The 19282-nt window shown below is 39.0% G+C and overlaps 1 protein-coding gene across 1 annotated transcript; it reads right to left on the reverse strand.

Annotated features, from left to right (window-relative positions):
* Positions 1-1321: 1321 nt before the first annotated feature.
* Positions 1322-18505, reverse strand: SARAF (store-operated calcium entry associated regulatory factor). The gene is made up of 6 exons (XM_045997685.1): positions 18197-18505; positions 10447-10625; positions 7212-7629; positions 4961-5090; positions 4188-4336; positions 1322-2351 (listed from the first exon to the last, which is right to left on the reverse strand). The coding sequence occupies exons 1-6, from the start codon at positions 18297-18299 to the stop codon at positions 2326-2328; spliced, it is 1005 nt and encodes a 334-aa protein (XP_045853641.1). The 5' UTR covers positions 18300-18505; the 3' UTR covers positions 1322-2325.
* Between the last annotated feature and the right edge of the window lie 777 nt (positions 18506-19282).

The following is a 19282-nucleotide window of genomic DNA, read 5'->3' on the forward strand; positions in this document are numbered from 1 at the left end:
ATGACCATGCCCTAACGGCAAGGGGCAGGAAGAAGTAATACTTGGCCTCCTTTCCTAAAGAGCTCAGAGTTGTAAGAAAGATCTACACTTAAATAGTTACAGTGAAATGTACTAAGTGCAATAGTAAAAGTGCGTACAATGTGTTACGGAAAAACATAGATAACACGGATAAACTTGAGCTGGGGGTCAGAATCCAAGAGATCAAGGAGCTTCGGACAGAAGCAGTCACCAAACTACAGAAACACACCTAACTGGTTAAATTACCAGCAATCCGATTCTAACTTGTGAAGTTCTGCCGAACCCTCGATCTGAGTGAAACTCTAAAGCCCCCCTCACCTCTACTTCCACCTTTTCACGCCTGCAATCAGGTCCACCAAGCTCCCAACTTCAGGACCGACTTTCCCTTGATGCCATCTCCTACTGGGGGCCCTTACCCCACTGATGAGACCCAGTTGTACTGTCTTTCATTCTGAGTCTTAGATTTTGAAGGTGATACCTCAGATCTCTTCCACAAATAGTAAGGAAATGTAAACATACAAAATAAAGGAGGGGGGTCTTGAGCCCTACACCCCCAGTTCCTTTCCCTTCCTTCCCTCCAGGCAGTCTTTGAAAGAGCCTCAGAGAAACACCCCTAGTGCTCCTGAGAGTAATCTAAAGCCACCAGTTTAGTCAACTCTATATTCACTCCTTATTTTCTTAAAATTCCAATGACCTGAAATAATGAATCCAAAAGCAGAAATCAGACTTGGAAAAATGTTAACATTGTATGGCAACTATACTTCAATTAAAAAAAAATAACTTCCTTAAAAAAAGAACAGCAAATTTTATATGCAGATCACTATCAGTGGCACAATCTATAGCAGTTTTAAATTAACTTCCTTTTTTTTTTATTTGCTCTCCAAGTAAAACATACTCAGTGCAAGATTATCAACTCCTGTAGCAAAAAGCAAATTAAAACCCAAAACACTAAGCAAATAGGGAAAAAGGAAATAAACAGCATTTTCTTTTATTCCATCTCCTTTTACTAAGGAGAAATGAGTAAGAATTTAGTGCAACGTACTTAAAGAAAAACTGTTTCCTCTGTGACATAAATTAAGATTTCTACCAAGTTATACTGATGGGAGGAAAGGGCAGTTGTGTTCACAATATTCCGTCAACTAGTCCCCAAATCACATTTTAAAGAATAAACAAAGGTTTGTTTTTAAATAATTCCTAAAAGGTAAAAACGAGACTCTCGGGTTGTAGAGCTTAACTAAGGCAGATGATGCAATCTTTTGACAGTTCAGAGACTTGGGAGATTTCTTTTTTTTTTTTTTTTTTAAAGCCATTTTTCAGCAGAGGCTTCCTTCCAAACCATTTCTGAATTACTTTTTTGAAAACATTTACCAAGGGACTGGTAGCTAAGGCAAGACTACCATGGGAAATTAGGGACACAGAGCTTCCGCATGAACCCCTTTCCTTTGAGAAAAAAGGTCAAAAAACAAAAAAAGTAACACCAATTTGCGTCAAGGGTGGCAGAAAGAATAACAATGAAACCTCTTGTTTGTTTTTATTTTTCCCGTCATTTTAATGTAAGACAGAAACAGGCTGCTACAACACTGCAGAGCCCACAGAGAACTGCATGCTTTTGCTAGGAAAAACCTGCCGAAGCATTTAAACTTTACTTCTTAAGAAATGAATATGGAGGTTTCAAGCCATCTTTGTCAGCACAATCATTCGCAACAACCTTCTAGATGCTTGTTCTCTACCTTTTCCAAAAAAAGGTCATTCTTACTTAATTGAAGCCCACTACCACTGAAGGATTCAAAGCTCCTGAGCTCAAAAGTGATCAGAACATACAGGTAAGTATAACTGGTAGTCGGAAGCTTGGTTTAAATGTCTGAAGAACAGTAAACACCACACAGCAAATATCAAATAGGTTATTATCATTTTTATAAGGTAATGACTCATTGACTAAAACCACATAAGACTGACATTTTCTGTACTCAGTGTCTAATGGTCATAAATTTAGCCTTCAATCTTAATGACGTCACAGGTTTAAAAAATCAATACATTTTCAGCTTCCCACAGTCATCATCACTTTCAGAAACTGTAAAACTGCATGTTACACTAACATACAATTATCTACAGAAGCATTTTCTCGTATATCAACTGTTAGTCTCAAGTAATAGAGCACAAAAAAGCAAAACAGGACTAAAAACCACACAACTTTTACATTTTCCCCTTCCCCAGTCGTTAGCAGGTAGCACTTTTTTTTTTTTCCTAAGAAAGTGATGAAAAATCAGAGATTTTGCATCCAGTGTTTGACTTCAACTTTCTACTCTCTTATCGTCTTCTGGTACCACCATATCCTAAAATGAGAAGAGTACAATTTATATTGGTTTTTAAAAATGCACCGGCATTGCTTATAAAACTATAACAGGAACACATTTATTGTAACAGATGAATAAAGAGACACAAGGGAAGGAGGGAGGAAGACAGTGCTTCAGCACCCACAACAGCCCTCCCGGTCACCCAGCCATCGAGCTGACTAAACTCAGACATGCTGCTTGCGAATCACTCGTAGTCAGGAAGCCAAAGAACATGGTTCTATGGTGGGGCCAACGTGATAGGGGCAAAAGTCAAAGTCTAAGCCAAAAAGCAGAGGCCAATGGAGCCAGCCATGCCCTGCTACCTGTCACAATCCCAGCGGCGACAGAAATCCTGCAGGGGCAAGTTTCAGGCTTTCAACAGTAAATGTTATGTAGTCAAGTCAACTTCTCCCCATCCCCACACCACACACACACACACACACTTGCAAATGCACTAACAGTTTACAAGATGACAAGTGTTCCCATTTGAAAACTCAGTTTTTTTCAGGTTTTCCTTTAGGTTATTTGGTAATGTTTATAATTTTTTTCATGTAAGTCCCAAAGATTTCTGTTATTATTTATGGATTGTTGTTTTTTTTTACGATTTTTGTCTCCACTGAGTTTTCTTCTTGTGTTATGTCCTACATGTGATATGTCCTACATATCGTCCCAATCACTACCACTCCTTTTCCTCCCAAAAAGTAACCACTACCTTACATCTAACACCATAGGTTAACTTTGCTAGTTTTTAAACATATATATTTATAAAATAAGAATATTGTAATCATATTTATATCTATTTCTTTGTGTCTGGCTTCTTTTCTTTTTATATTTGGTCGATCTACCCATGTTATTGCATACAGCTGTTTATTCTCCCTCCGTGTTGCACAGCTTTCCACTGTATGGCCATAACTCAATTTATTCATCTCACTTACTGCTGCTGGATACAGGCATTTTTCCAGTTGGAGGCTATTAGGAATAAAGATGCCATGAACGTTCTCAGACTTATCTTTCAGTGCACAAGTGTATGCATTTCTGTGCTATATATCTGAGAGGGAAACTGCTGGGTCTTGAGTTTATGCTTTATTTTACTTAATAATACCAAACAGTCTTTCAAAGTGATTGTGTCAATTTATATTCACACCAGTACTGTGAGAAATTCACTCTTACACTTCAAAACATACTTATACAAGTCTTCTATCAATATCAAGAATTAATCTCTGTTCCGTAACTCCCCCCAGTGAAAGACGAATCCAACCCACAGCATCTATTACTCTTTCACCCATGTTTCCCCATCCTCTGCTAATTAGCTGGATATTTAAAAACAAATAGTTATTTTCTAATTTCTTATATATTATATCTTTGCTTTTTACAAAATTTCCTCTTAACAATAGCAATAAACATGACCACCATATTTTTGACAATTATTTAAAGTACAGGTAGTTACTGAGTTATTTAGTGAGTTTTGCTGAATTTTAAAAATTCAAACTTCCACCTAGAAAATTCCATTTTAGATAAGCTTAAAAGCAGCCTAGAGGTCACAGAATTAAACACAATGTGGAAACCAATGTTCAGGAAGGTTTAAGGTAAAACCCTGGTTAGTGGTAGAGGTGAGGCTAACCCAAATCCCTGTTTGATATTTAAAGAATGTTTAGAAGTAAGAGGAAAGAATGATTCTGAACTATATTTTAATGTTAATTATGCTATTAATATTTCTGATGAGTATGACAAATAAAATTATGACTAATATATAGTAAATAACTATCTTTTTACGTTCTAAAACTATTTCTGTTCTTCACTGCTACATAATAGGAACTTCTCTGTTTTCAGTCTTACCTGATGCTGTTCTGGTTCTTGTCTCTGAGCTTGAATATGCCGAATAGCTACCTGAGGCTCCACGAAGGGGTGAGTAAGCTCGGCTATTCCATGTGCTGGAGTACGAAGGAGACGGGTAGTACCACGAGTCTGAGAAGGGTGTTGCTGCTCTATTAAGATACAAAAGCATATCGGGCACTTTTCTTGTGACTTTTAAATATCCTCCAATTCCCATACTCTCAGAAAACAATACCTTTATCAAGCATTTTTCCTCAATGCTCTGGTATGACATGAAATAAATACTATTTTGTATTTCTGCTATTGTATAGTCACGGCCATGGGGGGACAGAGTGACAGGAAGAAGAGACTCTTTCTTCCAGAATTCACACTCAGATAAAATCTAAACTTAAACTACCAATAACATGAAGACATCCCAAAATCTGGTACCAAGCCCTTTTCAGCCTTGCTTCTCTATCATTCTCCCACCAAACCAGACTGCTAACTATTCCTCAAATGCCATGTTCTTTCCTGTCTTCTCATTTTCTCAGGTGTTAAATAAAGTCTTTTTCCTATCTCATGATCTCTGTAAGGATGGCCTTGGAAGAAGAAACACAATGAAAGAAAACAACATGGACAATATCACTGAAAGCCCATATAGCAGAGAATCTGATTTCATAGGGTAATGTCACCATAATTTATTTTCCTTAACAAAACCAAATCCAGTCAAATTGCAAACCAAACAAAGAGGCTCTACAGAAAAGTGGAATTAAAAGGCAAGTGAGATCAAAGCCTACCTATTGCTGCCAAACAAATATCCTAATATTCCTCCAGTTCCCAAGCCAGTCCAGAAGCCTGGTCCTGAATTGTCATATCCTTGTTGTCCTGTGAAAGCACTGCCAAAACCAGAAGCTGCACCATGTGGTCCTAGAAATAAAAATGATTTATTATGTGTCCTCACTTAAAACATAGCCCACAAAACCAAAATTAACATGGCATTTCAATTATTTCATTTGTTCTATTTAGTACTAATACGTCAGCGTTTATACTAAAAAAAAGTGGAGTGGGGGGACACCTGGGTGGCTCAGTTGGATGAGTGTCCGACTCTTGATTTTGGCTCAGGTCATAATCTCAGTGTTGCAGGATTAAACCCCACATCAGGCTCCCCGCTCAGCAGGGAGTTTACTTGAAGTTCCCTCTCTCCCCCTCTGCCCCATGCACACATGAGCATGCTTTCTCTCTCTCTGAAATAAATCTTTTTTTTTAAAGTGTATTCATAAAATACTGACATATAACTAAGGGGCACCTTTCCCACAGACATGAAAAAAAAGGGAATTATTTTTAAAGGAGGGCTGTTCCCTCCTATAAAGTCACATTTGCTCTGAGGAGGATCAGCTACCAGCAGATGACCCCATTGGGAGCTCCTTCCTTTGGACTATGAACATCTGTAAGGGCTTCTGGTAACAGCTGTAATTGTGTGTAATGGAGGAATCCAAGTGGAAGCAGCAGCCAGATATATGTATCAATTGGGAAGTCAGATCTTAAAGAGACCAAAAAAGTATCTTCTGTTCAGAGGAAAATTTTTTTTTAATATTTTGTTTATTTATTTGAGAGAGAGACAGTGAGAGAGAGCATGAGAGAGGAGAAGGTCAAAGGGAGAAGCAGACTCCTCGTGGAGCCGGGAGACCAATGCAGGACTCAATCCCGGGACTCCAGGATCGTGACCTGAGCTGAAGGCAGTCGCTTAAATAACTGACCACCCAGGCACCCTCAGAGGAAATTGTTTTTAGCTGATGTACAGCACACATAAAGGAAAGCGTGCTATTCTCACATGCACAACATAATAAATCTGTACACAGGTACCCATTTGCACATCAATAAAACACTTCTAGCCCCCAGAAGGCTCCCTCATGAAGATTCCCAATAGATACCCACCCTCATCAGAGATAAGCATTACCTGACTTCTCTCACTATACTTTAGTTCTACGCATTCCTGCACTTTGTATAAACATAATCATACACTAGGTACTCTTCCGCGTCTGGCACATCATGTGTCAATGAGAGTCAATCCCCATTACTGCATTATATCAGGTTTTGATTTCGTTTTTTTTAACTGATCTAAGTATTACATTGTGTGAAAAAAAATCACAATTTGTCCCATTCTTGTGTTTATGTATATTCTGTTTCCAGTTTTTACTGTTACAAATAAAACTAAAAATATTCTGTGCATTTCTTTTTGTGTATAAATGCATGCATTTCTCTTAGGTATGTATCGAGGAATGGAACTGCTGGGTCATGGGGAGGCAGTGACAGTTTTCAGAATGTTTCTTTTTTATTCCTACCATCAAGTTGCAGTTGACTACATCCTTACCTTTACTTGGTACTCTCCCTTTTTTTTTTCTTTAAATATTTTATTTATTTATTTGACAGAGAGAGACACAGCAAGAGAGGGAACACAAGCAGGGGAAGTGGGAGCAGGAGAAGCAGGTTTCCCGCTGAGTAGAGAGCCCGATCCAGGGCTCAATCCCAGGACCCTGGGATTTTCTCCCAGTCTGTGGCTTGCCTTTCCACTCTGTTAATGTGGTCTTTTGATGGCTAAACATTCTTAATTTAAATAAAGTCAAATTTATCCATCCTTTCTTTATGGCTGGAACTTTATATATTCTAAAAAATTTTTACCTATTGCAAGATCATGACACATTTTCCTATGTTTTCTGGAAACCTATTTTACCTTTTATGCTGAGATCTATAATATTTAATGAATAAATTTTGTATATGGTATGAGACAGAGTTCAAGGTAAATGCTTAGTACCAAACCTGATCAGGTTTTTCTGATTAAGATGATTTATAATTTAATCATGCCACCTTAAAATAATCATCACAATTACCCTTACCCAGAATAAGAGGTAAAGAAGCTGAAAAAGTAAAATATAAGATGAGAAGACAAATCTGCTTTGGTTTCCCAATCTGACCACTTTCTATTTCAGAAACCAGCCCAAGATTCACTACCTGGCACATACCCTACTTATTGCCATTAGGGAAACATACCTGTGAATTCAGACTTAAAGCCTGCAGGAGGGGGTCCTGCTGAGTTGGTGAATCTCTGGTAACGATGGGAATTTGGAGGATACTCAGAATATGGCGGAGGAGAATCCTGACCATCACTAAGGAACACTTTATAAACTCCGAAAGCAATAGCAAGTAGTACTACGATGGTAATCAATCCACTGATGCCACTAGAATCCGGGGAGTACAGTTTGTTGTAATAATCAGAGAAAGAGCTAAAGCCATGGTTTTTTCCAGACTCTCTCAATTTCTTCAGGCCAAGTTCTGTGTAATCTAAGTTATATTCCAAGCCACAGGAACCTCTTAGTACATACTGGTCTTCAGAGGATTCATAGCCTTCACAGCTCACCACAGTTTTTCCAAATTTATATGCGATATCTAAATCAGTCTTACATTCCCACTGTGAAGAAAAACAGAAATGGGTTATTAGAATCAAAAATTTTTTTTCATTTAATATGTACTATTTGGGCTATAAAGCTGTCATAAAACTGCAAAATGAAATCAGGGAGTAATAAACAAACTTCAAAACAATGAGCATTTCTGTGTTGGGGGGAAGGTAACCTAGGGACCTCAAAGCTAGGTACTAGGTACCTGAGTGTTTGTTTTATTACTATTCCTTATTCCTTACATATACATGTAAGTAATTCTTTTGCACATATTAAATATCCCTCAATCGTAAATGTTAAACAAAATTTTTAAATGTCAACTTTTTCCCACTGTTGTTCAAGGTGATTTAAAAATAGAGGTTTTGGGGGGCACCTAGGTGGCTCAGTGGGTTAAGCCTCTGCCTTCAGCTCAGGTCATGATCCTAGGGTCCTGGGATCGAGCCCCGCATCGGGCTCTCTGCTCAGCAGGGAGCCTGTTTCCCCCTCTGTCTCTGCCTGCCTCTCTGCCTACTTGTGATCTCTCTCTGTCAAATAAATAAAATCTTAAAAAAAAAAATAGAGGTTTTGGGGACACTGAGGTGGCGCAGTCAGTTAAGCGACTAACTCTTACTTTCACCTCAGGTTGTGATCTCCGGCTGGTGAGATGGAGCCCCACCACAGGCTCTGCACTCAGCACAGAGTCCGCTTAAGACTCTCTCTCTGCCCTACCGCCCACCCCCGTGAACCCGTGTGCTCACTCTTTCTCTCTCTAAAATATATCTTTCAAAAATAAATAAATAATAGGGACACCTGGGTGGCTCAGTTGGTTAAGCATCTGCCTTCGGCTCAGGTCATAATCCCAGGGCCCTGGGATTGAGTCCCGCAGTGGGCTCCCTGCTCAGTGGGGAGCCTGCTTCTCCTTCTGCCTCTGCCCTCCCTGTGCTTGTGCTCTCCCTCTGACAAATAAACAAAATATTTTAAATAAATAAATAATAAAAATAGAGTGCTTTTTTTTTTAAGTTAAGGCTCAAAAGTCAGTATCATATAGGAGTATCTGGCAACTACATAGAGCATCAGAGATAGTACACAACTTTCTGAGAAAAACTTTCTGCACAAATTTTAAAATACTATGGACCAACTTTCCAAGGCCCAATCCTATAAGTAATTCTCTTAAAATAATTTTTTTTAAGTAATCTCTACACCCAGCACGGGGCCTGAACTCACAAACCAAAGGTCAATAATCACATGTTCCACCAACTGAGCCCGCCCAGCACCCCATCTCTTAAAAATTTTTTGAGCTATTTAGGAAAATGCAAAAAGTTCATGCTACGTCAAAAATTTCCACCTTAAATAAAAAGTCTACTCCCCCCACCTGCTCATGCTCTCTCTCGCTCTCTCAAATAAAATATTTTTTTTTTAAAAAGTCCCAGTTTATCAGAGTCCATAATCTCTCATGGTTCATCTCCCCAAACAATCTGAGGGTTTTGAAGGGGTGAGGGGTGGGAAGTTGGGTGAGCCTGGTGGTGGGTATTATGGAGGGCACATATTGCATGGAGCAATGGATGTAGTGCATAAACAATGAATTCTGGTACACTGAAATTAAAAAAATAAAAAATTTAAAAAAAAAGGAACACAGATCCAAATTTGCTATCTCTTATCAATGAAAGGTGAGCAAGTTTCTGAATATTCCTGTGTCCATTTCTCTCCATAAATGCAGACAGTTATACTTGCTTAAAAAAAAAAAGTCCCAGTTTAGTTTAAATTCCATAACTATATTTTGAGCAAAATAGGTAATATGCTTCTTTAACAGCATTTAGAGAGACACAAGCTAAAATAGATCTGATTTGCTTTTCTGTATTTCTGTGAAGTTTTTGGCCAATTATCTTCCTCTCCCAAATTTCAGATATGCTGTTTTATTTTTTATGACAGCCTTATTGAAATATGATTCACCTATCATACATTCCACCCATTTCGATGGTTTTAGTATATTCACAGTTGTGCAACCATCACCATCATCAATTTTAGCTTATTTCCATCACCCCAAAAAGAAATCTCACATCCATTAGCAGTCACCCACTTCCTCCCAAATCTCCCAACCCTGGGCAACTACCAATCTGTCTTTATGGATTTCCCTATCCCGGACATTTCATATAAATGCAATCATACAATATGTGACTGGCTTCTCTGACTTAGAATAATGTTTTCACACATGTTGAGGATGTATCTGTTCTTCATTCTTCTATATGGCAGAATATTCCACTGTATGGATATACCACATTTTGTTTATTCATGCATCAATAATGAACATTTTGGCTATTATGAATAATGCAGCTACAACCATTTATGTACAAATTTTTGTGTGGACATAAACTTTTAATTCTCTTGGGTATATACCTACTAATGGAATGACTGGGGCATATAGTAACTCTATGTTTAACCTTCTGAGGAACTGCCAGGCAGTTTTCCAAAGCAGCTGCACCATTTTACATTCCTAACAGCCTACGATTCCTGATCATGTTAACATTATTTAACATGTTAGGGTAGGTTGGTATTCTTTGAGGAATGACAGTAAAATGATAATCAGCAGAGAGCCTCTATCCCTACAAAGTTTGCAAAGTTTTGAAAATTTACTCATGTCTTATTAGAAAATTACAATGAATGTTTCCAGGCTTTAAAATTAGTTCATTTCTTTTGGAGGATGTTCTTTCAGAAAATGAAAAACCGATTTATATTTATATATTTAACTTGAGATTTTTCTATATGTCTTACCTCAAAATACTGAATAATATCCCAATAAACACTTTATTGAATAAAAATCCCAGTTAAACTGTCATCAACATAACAAGTATTACCTGTACATCATACCCATCCCAACCTTTGTTCTGACACTGTATGACTTTTGGGGTATAAGAATCACATCCAGCTGTGCCTCCCACGCATTTCAATTGCGGGATTGGATCCAGCCTACGAGAGGTGGTATAGCGGTCATGGTGGAGGGTAAGAGCTTTTACGTCCCGCAACAATATTCTGTCTAAAACAAGAGAAACACAGATGAACAGGTAGTAAATATATGGTCAAACATAGAAAGTCATCCTAATAAAACTCTTGTCATAGGAAATACTTTCAAAGTAAGTGGGTATAGAATTCTAGATTGTCACTCAAGCCAAGACAGTAGATTTTTCAGACATCTGAAAGGTTTCAAAATACTTACGTCCCAGGTATCCATTCTCAGTAAGATAATGAAGGATATTTGCCACCAAGAGAAAAAAACAAAGCAAAGAGAAAGACATAAAAACCAGAGGTCTAAAGAAAGAGTAGTGGCATACAGAGGGACAAAGGGAATCCCAAGGAAAACGGAAAGTCTTCACTTAAGATGCAGCCATGCGTCAGACAGAGGGTAACAAGTCCAGACTGCAAGAGTACTGCTCAAAAGGGCTACCAGCGGGGCGCCTGGGTGGCTCAGTGGGTTAAAGCCTCTGCCTTCGGCTCAGGTCATGATCCCAGGGTCCTGGGATCGAGCACCACATCAGGCTCTCTGCTCAGCAGGGAGCCTGCTTCCTCCTTTCTCTGTCTCTGCCTACTTGTCTGTCAAATAAATAAATAAATACATACATACATACATACATAAATAAATGGGCTACCAGCGAAATTCCCTGCTGCTACCATACCATCTTTTTTAGACTTAAGGAAAGAATGTCCTGGCTTTGGTTTTTATCTGTATTCGGTCTGTCTTGACCTTGAGCTCATGGACTTTCCTCCTCTTTCCCCCATGTCTTGCTACCTGGGTCAGCTGAGGACACTCATGTCCCCCCACAGAAGCATTCTGGCTTTAACCTATTCCTGAGTGCAACAGAGAGACCCTGCCCACCTTAGAAGCAAAAGATAAAGAGCAACCTACTCTTTCTGACCATGTTTCTGCCAGATGTTCAATACTGGACCCCTAGAGTTTTCAACAGATGCCCTAATTACAGCGAGTCCTATTTTCCAGTCTTTCCCCAGTCATTTCCCCAGAAGGGGCACTTAAAATCTCAGGAAACTTGAAGCCAGAGACTTTTTTTACACTACTAAGAAAACAGCTAGTCAACTTTCCAAAAACTTTTAGTGTTTTACCACATACATGGGTCAAAAAGCTGGACTAAAAAAATTATTCATTCAAAAATCAGTTAAGTAGCTACCTCTGGGAAAGGAAATGTGCTTAGAAAGGAAAAGGCAGAATTCTTCTAAAGTTCCTTCTCTTAAATGAGTGGGGCTACACTGATACTTGTTTTATTCTTCTTTAAACTATTCATGTATGTTTTATTTATTCATCTATATATATTTCATGATTTTGTTAAATCTGAAACCCACTCTTCCTCCAATTTCACATTTCTGTGATAACCGAAATTAACAACCTGGTAAGTACCTTTTTCTTGCTTATCCAGACACAGATTCAGGACTTGTTTTAGATTTTTTTAGTTTATTGTTATAAAAAACTGAAATATACAGTCTACATTATTCTTCATATGGTTTCTCCACTTAATTATACATCATGGACATTCCCTCATATCGGCAGATACAGATATTTATACTTATTTACCAAAAAAAGAACTTAATAAATGAAGCTAAGCTTAAATTTATCAGTACATTTTCCCCAAAATGCAATAAAACTAGAAACAGAACATAAAAAATATACTAATATATAAAATCAATAATGAAAAGGCAGCCAAAAACCAGTTAACAACAAAGAAATTAAATTTGGACTACATATATCAAAATATATTACTAAACCTATAGTAGCATAAACAGTATAATATTGGCAGAAGATTAGAAAAATTGATCATCATACACCATGTACAAAAATTAATCCATGACAGCTAAAAACTTACCATAAAATGTACAACCAATAAAAAATACCAGAAGAAAGCACAACAGAATATTTATGAACCTGGTATGGAGAATTCTTCCTAAGACACCAAAAGAAAAAGAGTGACCAGCAAGATAAAGACTGTAATTGATCAAATTATGTTAACCTATGAAAATCTAGAGTCCATAATGATACTCCAAGAGAATGCCAAAAACTCATTGGTCACTAAAAGCTGCTACCTACCTCCTTACTCTGAAACTTGGTAATTAAAGATTAAAAAGTAAATTTTTATTCTGATTTTCTACCAGGAACTGTAATCTGAAATAGCCTCAGGATGGAAATCTCAACTTTATTGAAGAATGACAGCTAATAAATGCAGAAGAAATGATAGAATTAGAAAAAAATATCATTTTACAATGGCCAAAGACACTGAATCAGACAAGGATTTATTAGTTTTAAAATCATTAAGAGACTGGATATTGGCATGGTGCCAAGTAACATTACACAGAGTGCTTTCTGGAAAAATATGACTTTATAAGGGTTATAAAGCCACTTTTAATCTACTAATTAATCTTAGCATTAATAATGGTAGAACAAATTGGTATTACACCATCTACTATGATGTAAGCCTCAAAAGTATTTAACATGAATTTTATCAATCCTTTGGATTTAACATCCAGTCTACAAGAAAAACACGGAAGAAAAAAAGCAAGCTAAAACACCATGAGAAAACAGAATCCAGAAGGTAGGATACTCTTAAGGACAACTGACCCAATCCTTTCAGCAAAGCAGCAGCATAAAAAGGGACTGTTTGTTCTATATATTTTCTAAATATTTATTCATTTATTTGTCAGAGAGAGAGAGTGCACAAACAGTGGCACAGGCGTTGGGAGAAGCAGACTCCCCAGTGACCAGGGAGCCCAATCGGGACTCGATTCCAGGACCCCAGGATCACGACCCAAGCTGAAGGCAGATGCCCAACCAAGCCACCCATGTATCCCTCTTTGTTCTACATTTAAGAAGACTTAAGGGAGATGGGGCGCCTGGGTGGCTCAGTGGATTAAGCCGCTGCCTTCGGCTCAGGTCATGATCTCAGGGTCCTGGGATCGAGCCCCGCATCAGGCTCTCTGCTCCGTGGGGAGCCTGCTTCCTCCTCTCTCTCTGCCTGCCTCTCTGCCTACTTGTGATCTCTGTCAAATAAATAAATAAAATCTTTAAAAAAAAAAAAAAAGAAGACTTAAGGGAGAATACAATCAGATGGGATGCACAGACCTGGACTGGGTCTGGTTTTAAACTAACTAGTGTAGACATTTCAGGGAAAATTGTGATATCTGAATATGGAATGGATAATTAGTTGATATTAAGAAATTTAGATAAATTTTATCGGGGTAATATTATTTTTACCTTGTGGGGAAAGTTCCTTTTTAAAGGGGGGGGGGCATATTGAAGGATTTAATGATGGTCTGTCATGATACCTAAAATTACATTGACATATTTCAACCTTAAACACAGAGTTGAAAGAAAACAGGAATATGTAAAGATATATAAAAATTTAAAATATCTTTCCCAGAATTCCTCTGGTAGATTGACTGGAATGACTTGTGATCCAGTAATTCTAGTAAAATGAGTATTTGGCTTTCTCAGTATCTACACAGAGGCAGACAAGGAGAAGTTAGACAACGGCTTCTGAGTAATCCTCCACTAGTATCTGTCACACTTGGTACAAACAGAAGAAATAACATTTCATTTAGAGTTTCTGGACCTTCAAAATCCAAGAGAACTTCCCAAAAGACAACCATGGTATAATAAGAGAATGTGATAAAACAGCTAGATATTTTATAAATTACCAAAGGTCAACAGATTTTTTCTATACCCGTAATAACCAATTAAAAATGAAAATAGCGGGGCACCTGGGTGGCTCAGTGGGTTAAAGCCTCTGCCTTCAGCTCAGGTCATGATCTCAGGGTCCTTGGATCAAACCCCACATCGGGCTCTCTGCTCAGCAGGGAGCCTGCTTCCTCTCTCTCTCTCTGCCTGCCTCTCTGCCTACTTGTGATCTCTGTCTGTCAAATAAATAAATAAAATCTTTAAAAAAAAAATGAAAATAGCCTATCTCAAATTAGTGCCAAACAACATAAAACATGAAAACTTACATAAAACACCTGGAATTAAACTTGGGATCATATGTGATCTATATTTTAAAAATACATATATAATAAAACCGAAATAAATATCACGCATTTCCCACCAGGAACCAAACTAGGATTTTTAGAACCAGGAAGAAATTATGTTAAAGGTCCTGTGGAAAAACTAATGTCTATAAAAAGCCAAAAATTTTTTGAAAAAGAATTGCTTTACCGGACCATAAAACTTACCATAAAATAACTATAGTCAAGATAAGTATGGAATTAGAACAGAAATAGGCAAAAGGGGGGGATGGGGTACCTAGGGGATAGGCATTAAGAAGGTCAGTTGATGTAATGAGCACTGGATGTTATATGCAACTGATGAACCACTAAATTCTACTCCTGAAACTAATAATATACTATATGTTAACTAACTTGAATTTAATTTTTTTTAATTAAAAAAAATAGGCAAGGAGTTATGAAACAAAAGAAAGCCAGAAATAAATCCAGCTATATGTGGGAATCCAACAGAAGATAAAGTGGACTTTCTGGGGTACCTGAGTGGGTCAATCAGATGGGCGTCCGACTCTTAATTTCAGCTTGGGTCATGATCTCTAGGTGATGGGATCAAGCCTCACACTGGGCTCCAACTGGGACTCCAGGCTCAGCTGGAGTCAGCTTGAGATTCTCTCTCTCCCTCTCCCTCTCCCTCTGCCCTTCCCAGTGCTCGTGTGTGTATGCGCACACATGTGTGTGTGTACATGCACTCCCTCTCAAATAAGTAAAAAAAAAAAAAAAAAAAACTTTAAAAAGACAAAGACTTTTTAATTTAGAAAAAAAAAGTGACTTCTTTAATAAATGACACCAACATAATAAACTATGTGGCTAGAAGAAAATCCATCTACACCAATATAAAAACTTAATTCTATGTGGGCCTAAAATTTCTGAGAACTATATTAAAATAAAATAGAGTATATTAACCCCAAACTACCACCTCATACATAAATAACTGTAACAATGAAAATATTCAAAGGTTTAAAATCATAAGGTATTATTAAACTAAATAACAATAATAATAACACCACACTTCTAGTCGCTCAGGTCAAAAACCCTGGATCACCTTTGTCCTCGCCTCTCACCCCTACATCTGTCTAATCCATCAGAATATCATGTCAGCTCCACCTTCTACAACAGCTGAAAATCCAGTCACTCTCACCAACTCCACCGTTTCTCCACTGGCCACACCATCTCTACTCTTGGAACTCACTGCACCAGCAGCTCTTCACTGGCCTCCCGGCTTCCCTGGACCTCCTACAGTCTGTTCTCCACAGACAGGACAGAAGGAGCCTTTAAAATACAAGTCACAGGGGCGCCTAGTTGGCTCAGTGGGTTAGGTCCTCTGCCTTCGGCTCGGGTCATGGTCCCGGGGTCCTGGGATGGAGCCCCACATCGGGCTCTCTGCTCAGCGGGGAGCCTGCTTCCCATCTCTCTCTCTGCCTGCCTCTCCGCCTGCTTGTGATCTCTGTCTGTCGAATAAACAAATAAAATCTAAAAAAAAAAAAAAATTAAAATACAAATCACAGCAGGTCATTTACCCCTTGTCTCCCCTCAGGTTTCTGATCAAATGCGACTTCTTCCCTTTCCAATGTATATTTTGAAAGTCCCACTTCTGCCTGCACACCCTGTCTTCCTTCCCCTATGTTATCACTGCCCATACCACTTTTCCCAATGATGTGCTACTTACCAATTTGTGTCTTGTCTATTTCTCTTTAGTATATGTAAACACTGGAGGCAAGATGCTCACTTTTGTTCACTGCTATATTCCAGAAAAGTGACTTAAATATAAAATAATTCCATAAAGAGTTTTAAAAAGTCAGGTAATCTCTTTAGAACTGGTACCAAATTTTTTCCAGACAAATTATTACTCTATATTAAAATCAAAGTAAGTGCATCCAAAGTTTAAAAAAAAAATAGGGAGTGATTATTGTTTTATTATAAGGCTTGGTAAAACTTAACCCAATAAAATACTTTCATAGAACAGTTCCTCAAAGTAAATTTAAGGTAAAGTAGAATTTATAAAAGTCAATTGTGTTTGCTCTGCAAAATATTTTGGTGCTTTTTGTTCCAGAACAATAGTTTATAGAGTAGATAGACTAAGAATAGCAAGAAGTGGTTCACCATTCATTTAAATTTGGTTCCTTTTTTTTTTTAAATTCCCCTGACTCTTCATCTGTAAACTTTTTTTTTTTTTTTTAAAGAATTGAGGGTTCTGGGCACCTGGGTCGCTCAGCTGGTTAAGTGTAGGACTCTTGATTTCAGCTCAGGTCATGATCTCATTGTGGTGGGACAGAGCCTTAGGCTGGGCTCCCTGCTCAGCAGCAGTCAGCTTAAGATTCTCTCCCTCTCTCTCTCCCTCTGCTCCTCCCCCTGCACATGCGATCACCAGAGCACACACACTCCCTCTCAAATAAGTTTTCCAAAAAAAAAAAAAAAAGAAAAAGAATTGATGGTTCAACTAATGTTTCAATCCAGTTTTTAAATCATAATTCTGATCAAAGTGTCCTCTTTAGATACAACTTTCTAGGAATACATAAATAAATGGACATTTAAATCCAACTTGGCTTTTATTACTAATAAAACATCCACATCAAATCAGTTACTCAAAGTCAAGTATTTGCAAACAGCACCTTCTCTCTCATTTCAGCATTTAGGAATAAAATAGGATATTACAGAAGTAAATCTGTTGCTTAAGAAACATGGGCATTTCCTATCACCCAAGTCATAAATGCAATGTTGATACTTTTCATGCCTTAACATCTTCATCCTCCCAATAAAAAATGTTTTAACTATTTAAAAGTCATTTCTTACATCATTCCAATTTAACAACATGCATCATTAAATGGAAATCTGTATGTTTGTGTATACATACATATATTAGAGATATTATTTATCCCATAAAAATTCTTTAGAAAATCCCAATAACATAGTAATAAAAAAATCTTTTCTCCAGAAATCATTTATCATGTACCATCGCATACAAAAAAAAAATAATAAAATGTTTTTAAAATTCTAGTGTGCGGTGAGAAACAACAAGAAAAGCTGACATAACGTGATGAAATTCACTGTAGTGGTCAGAATAAGAAGCATGGATTCTGCTCACATAAGTAGTGCACTCTACGACTCTGCTAACCTACCTGCAAGGTTTACATCCCTGTCCACGAAGTGTGACTCACAGACTGCCGGTGCTGTGGCAACTGTCCGCCATAGCAACAGGCAGCCATGACAACAGGCAGCGAAGATGACATCAGACAGTCATGACAACAAAGCAAGAGAAGCAGGTGATGTTAGGGATGAGGACTCTAGTCCGAGAAAGGAGAAGGTAGACAAATTCGGGAGTCCAGGGAAGGGAGAATACAGAGTCGTCCCGCCCCGTCGACTCCCCAACAGTCCCCACTTCTCCCGCGGGACCTCTGGGAAGAGCAAAAGGGACAGGCAGGACGCGGGTGAATAGGGAAGAAGATAATGAGAATCAGGGCTGAAAGGCCCAAGCAGAGGCGAACGGAAATGTCGCCCACTGGGCCTCCGGGCGCTGGCTGTACGCGACAGAAAGGGGCAGGTGACGACAGCACTCACCAGGGTCTTTCCAGCCAAGAGCAGGGCCGGCGATTAGCAGAAGCAAAAGGAGGCTGAGAAGGGGGCAGCGTCCAGCAGCTTCCCGCCCACCCGCTGCGGCCATGGCTCTGGGTGAACGGAGCGGGCGGCTGCCAGGCGCCAGAGGGCCGAAACCCTACTGCGGAAGGCTGCCCGCGCGCCGCTGTACCGCAACTTCAAGAGCTCGTGCAGCGGCGAAGGGAAGTCTGTCCGCAGAGCCGCAGCGAAGGTCCGTGCGCGACTGTTGCGTCACTGCCACTGCGTCGCGCGGAAGAACACGAGTGGACGAGTGGACGCTGCAGGCCCCGCCCCTGGGGCTTAGAGCGGCTGGGGGCGGGGCCAAGGGCAGGACGCTTCCGCTGGGGGCGGATCCAGGAGCCCGGCGCAGGGTGCCGTGGGTGGGACTGAGATGACGCAACCCTGTTGTGTTTGGTCAGCGCCTCAGAGAGGTTCCGAAAGAGGGGCAAGGGTTAGACAGGTTGAAACCAACATAAAATCTAAACACGTGGTCGGGTTATGTGTTTCCGAAACCTCCCTTCCCGAGGGAAGTTACTGTGCATTATAAAATTTTCTGTCTTCAGCTTCTAACATAGAGCCTGACACAGGATTCATTCCACTATTGTCTGCTAAGATTCGGGTGAAAGGTAGCAAGGGAATATGTGGTCTGGTTTCAGAAGTTCAGAATCTTTACATACTTCCTTGTTCGTGGAGGCAGTAAAAACTCACAAAATACCAGAAGAAGCTACTGCCTAAAGAACCAGTCAGAGGAAACAGTTCTAAGCCGCAGGAGCATTATCTTTGAGGTCTGACGGTCCTGGGTTTCTCATTCATTCATTCATTTAACAAATGCAGGTTGAATGCCTAAGACGTGCCAGGCACTGTTTTAGGCATGGAAGATACAGACAAATCCCCAGTTACTCGTGGACCTTACACTGAAGTGGGATAGGAACAACATTAATTAGTAAACAAATATAATAGGCAGTGATCAATGCACTGATGAAAATAAAACAGTGTTACAGTAGAGACTGGGAGGCAACTTTAGGGAGGCATTTCCTTGCTAAGGAAGTG

The sequence above is a fragment of the Meles meles genome, chromosome 2 (genome assembly GCF_922984935.1).
Source record: "Meles meles chromosome 2, mMelMel3.1 paternal haplotype, whole genome shotgun sequence".
In the NCBI taxonomy this organism is placed as follows: Eukaryota; Metazoa; Chordata; class Mammalia; order Carnivora; family Mustelidae; genus Meles; species Meles meles.